The sequence below is a fragment of the Chrysochloris asiatica genome, unplaced genomic scaffold, assembly GCF_000296735.1.
Source record: "Chrysochloris asiatica unplaced genomic scaffold, ChrAsi1.0 scaffold00275, whole genome shotgun sequence".
NCBI classification, from domain to species: Eukaryota; Metazoa; Chordata; class Mammalia; order Afrosoricida; family Chrysochloridae; genus Chrysochloris; species Chrysochloris asiatica.
In genome coordinates, this window is record NW_006408793.1 from 529,958 (window position 1) to 533,484 (window position 3,527).

Consider the following 3,527-nt stretch of genomic DNA (forward strand, 5'->3'; position numbering starts at 1 on the left):
GGGATATGATTCTTGGTTGGCAATTTTTTCTTTCAGAGTTGCCTGAATGGTTTCTTCTGAGAAATTCTTTGTAGGTAACTTTTCATTCTCTCCAAACTGCTCTCAGTATTCTTTCGTTATATTCAATTTTTGATACTGTGTTTTGCTGACTTTCTTTGGGGGTCTATCGTGTTTGGGGTTTATTCTGCTTCTTGAATGCTCATCTTCTTGTCTTTCATGATGTGTTAGGGAACTTTTCTTCCAACAACTGTTCAATAATTTTCTCTGTGCTTTTTATTTTCTTTGTGTTCTAGAATTCTGATCACAGTTTTTCATCTTCATGGTTTACCACATAACACAGGCTTTTTTATGATTTTTTTTTCCATTCTTTTTACTGATTGTCATTCTTTTAAATTCTTTTTCAGTTAGTTCCATCGTCTTTTTTTCCTCAGAAATGTTTTCTGTCTCTGCATCTTGGTCATTTGTTTGAGCCATTCTCGCAAAATTGGCTGTTGTCTCTGGTGTTTTATGGAGTTAACGTATTTATATTTAATTGATTATTGTATGTTGTTGTGTTCTTAGGCTTTTTGTCTCCTGTGGATGTAGTTAGAGAATGGAAGCATGTGCACTGTTCTTGTTTGCCTCATGCATCGCATTGTAGGGTGCATTTGGATGGTGTTGGCTACTGTATATCGTTGATCAGGTGGTATAGGATCTGGTATTGGCTCTTGCCCACTGGGTGGAGTAGCAGAGGGTATGGTTGTGATTGGGTTGGGTTGTATGGACAAGGTTGCTATTTCTTGAATGAGTATGCATGTGTCTAGTTAAATGAGTCTTCTGAGAACTTGAGTAAGGACAAAGTTCACATTTATATGCGCGTTCTCCTGTGTGAGTTCAAACATGTTGAACATAATTGTTTTTTTGGTCTGACAAATAGTTGCATTTCCACATGTGTAGACTTTCCTAGGAAAATGGTTTCTCAACTGTTTCCTCCAGTGATACTCACTTACTGTGGTATATGTAGACTCACTCATGGTCCCCAGCTCTAGTGTAGTGTTTCAAATGTTCAGTATAGTGATCATATCTTTGGTATTGTAGCCACACCGGCCACAGTGAATGGGGTCCTTGGAGAAATCTCCCTGTTCTGTAGTGGAAGAGCGCAATTCCCTGGGTTTTGATTGTTTCTCTGCACTTTCTTCCACAACAAATTTCTTGGTACTGTGAACTCTGATATGATGCACAAACTGTTCTACAGATTCTGCTTCATGTTGGCATGACTTACAGTGAAAAGGTTTGGTCTTCAAGTTCTTGCATTTGTCCTCTGTTCCAGGTGTTTCAGTAGAAAGATCTTTATTTGCGTTATAAACTTTTGGGACAACAGTCACCTCAAATACAGGTTGAGATTCTACAACATTGAGTTCCAAACTTTCCAGGTCCATATTTTCCAGTCCATTAGATTCACCTTTTATTTGAGAAGAGTCTTCAAGCACTTCTGCATCACTGTGGAAGTTATTATCCCCAACAGGCATCAATTCTGTCATTTGTCTTTCTTCACCAACCAAGTAATCACAGCAGCTGCTATTTACTTTGCCAGTCAAAGCTACATATTCCAACATGATAAGCTGAGGCATAGCCAGTTCAGCTTTAGAGAGGTCGTGCAAGTCATACTTGTCATTAGGCAAGGCCATGCCAATGTTATTAGTGTTGGTGAATAGCCCTCCTTTTCCTCCTCCAGAAGACTGTTCCATTACCTGGGGCATTCTGCCTAACCAGGACAGGATGAGAGAACAAGAGCCCGCAACCCAACGTTGCTGCTCCTTCTCCAACTACTTCTCTTTGATGCAGGAGTTTCAGGGAAGGGGAGGGAGAATGGTAGAAAAGTCAGGCGGTAGGACCCTCACCCTATTATTCTGGCCACTGCCACCAAAGGGGTCTGGAGCCCAGGGCCTCGGAGGCACTCACTGTGCCCTAAGATATTGAACTTTATGCATTCCGTTTATTTTGTTTGTGTTCCCTAAAAGCAAACTAAAACAAAGAGGTACAATTTGTTTATCTGAGTGATGATCTTAGATAACACTATGATGTAGTATAGATGGATGTTGGGAACAACAAAACCAAAGGTCTCAGACTTGGGGGCAGTTTAACCGAAGGATTACAAATGAACAGTTGTGGTCCAGAAAATCAGGCTGCTCCCAGGTCAGGCTGCCCTCTGAGGAACTTGCAAAGCCTGCCTCAGGGAACAAGGAATTTACGAAGTCTTTCCTTGTATGCAGCTATGGCCTTCAGTGTAGTCTGCAAAAACATCTATCTCTGTTTCCCTAGCAACTACATTCTTTTGATATGGTCCTGCTTACTGCTTGCATCAATAGCACCAGATGTTTTTTGCATTATTTTCCCTCCCCCCGGCACTTTCCTTTGATATGTGTATGTAATAAACGAGCTGAATCTAGGTCTGAGTCACTCTGAGTATCTCCATCAGAGTGCTGTGTCCCACCTGGTACCAATCCCGACTTTACTATTTTCATTTGTGTCTTGTGTCTTCCTTTTTATTTCTAATCTCCCATCACCTTTATTGTGTTGTTGTTGCTAAGTGCCATCAAATTGATTCCGACCCATAGCAACCCTGTAAGGGTTTCTGAGGAGCAGCTAGTGAGCTTGAACCGCTGACCTTGCAGTTCAAATGGCTTTGCAGTCTGGTGCATTAACCTACAGCACCACACCAGGACTCCCCCATCGCCCCTACTCAGGTTTAATTTCTCTGCACCGGTCGTGGAGTATAGCCGGTTGTCAGATGTGACAACTGGAAAGGGGAAAATAAAGAAACAATAATGAAAGTATGCATTATCAACCAGTTCCCTTTATGGGTAACTGGAGCCCAGTCACATGGGGAATTCTCTGAAAAATGGTGGGACCTACTTCATAATTGCCCTACTGAGAGATGAGGGGCAGGGACATTTGTCTCCCAATGCCTGGCTCATCTGTTAAAGGTTGTTCCAGCCACATTAACTTTCTGGCACTTCTTTACTGCTGTGTAGTAAGGAATTCCTTATTCACTGTTCAGCTTTCGCAAGCATATGAGATTATTGAAAATACCATGGCTTGGGTCAGGTGCACCTTAGTCCTCAAGCTGACATCTTTGTTCTTCAACACTTTAAAATGGTCTTGGGCAGCAGATTTGCCTAATGCAATACGTCATTTGATTTCTTGACTGCTGCTTCATCTGGAGGGATCAGTTGCTGGAGAAGGATATCATGTTTGGTAAGGTAGAGGAACAGAGAAAGAGAAGAAGACTCCCAATGAGATAGATTGGCTAAGTGGCAGCATGATGGACTAAAGTGTGGCAACAGTAGTGAGGTTGGCCCAGGACCGGGCAGTGTTTCGTTCTGCTGTGCATAAAGGCACTATGAGTTGGTACCGACTCGATGGCACCTAACAACAACAACAAAATAAGGAATTATTTTTGTTTTCATTGATGTTAGCTGCAGTTGAGTCAACTGTGACTTACGGTGACCCCATGAGTGCAAAGTAGAACAACTCCATAAGATCTC

The 3,527-nt window shown here is 42.0% G+C and overlaps 1 protein-coding gene across 1 annotated transcript; it reads right to left on the minus strand.

The window, feature by feature from the left end:
* Nucleotides 1-678: 678 nt before the first annotated feature.
* Nucleotides 679-1,739, minus strand: LOC102827481 (RE1-silencing transcription factor-like). The gene is made up of 2 exons (XM_006874408.1): nucleotides 1,294-1,739; nucleotides 679-865 (listed from the first exon to the last, which is right to left on the minus strand). Exons 1-2 carry the CDS (start codon nucleotides 1,737-1,739, stop codon nucleotides 679-681), a joined length of 633 nt encoding a protein of 210 aa, XP_006874470.1.
* Nucleotides 1,740-3,527: the final 1,788 nt, after the last annotated feature.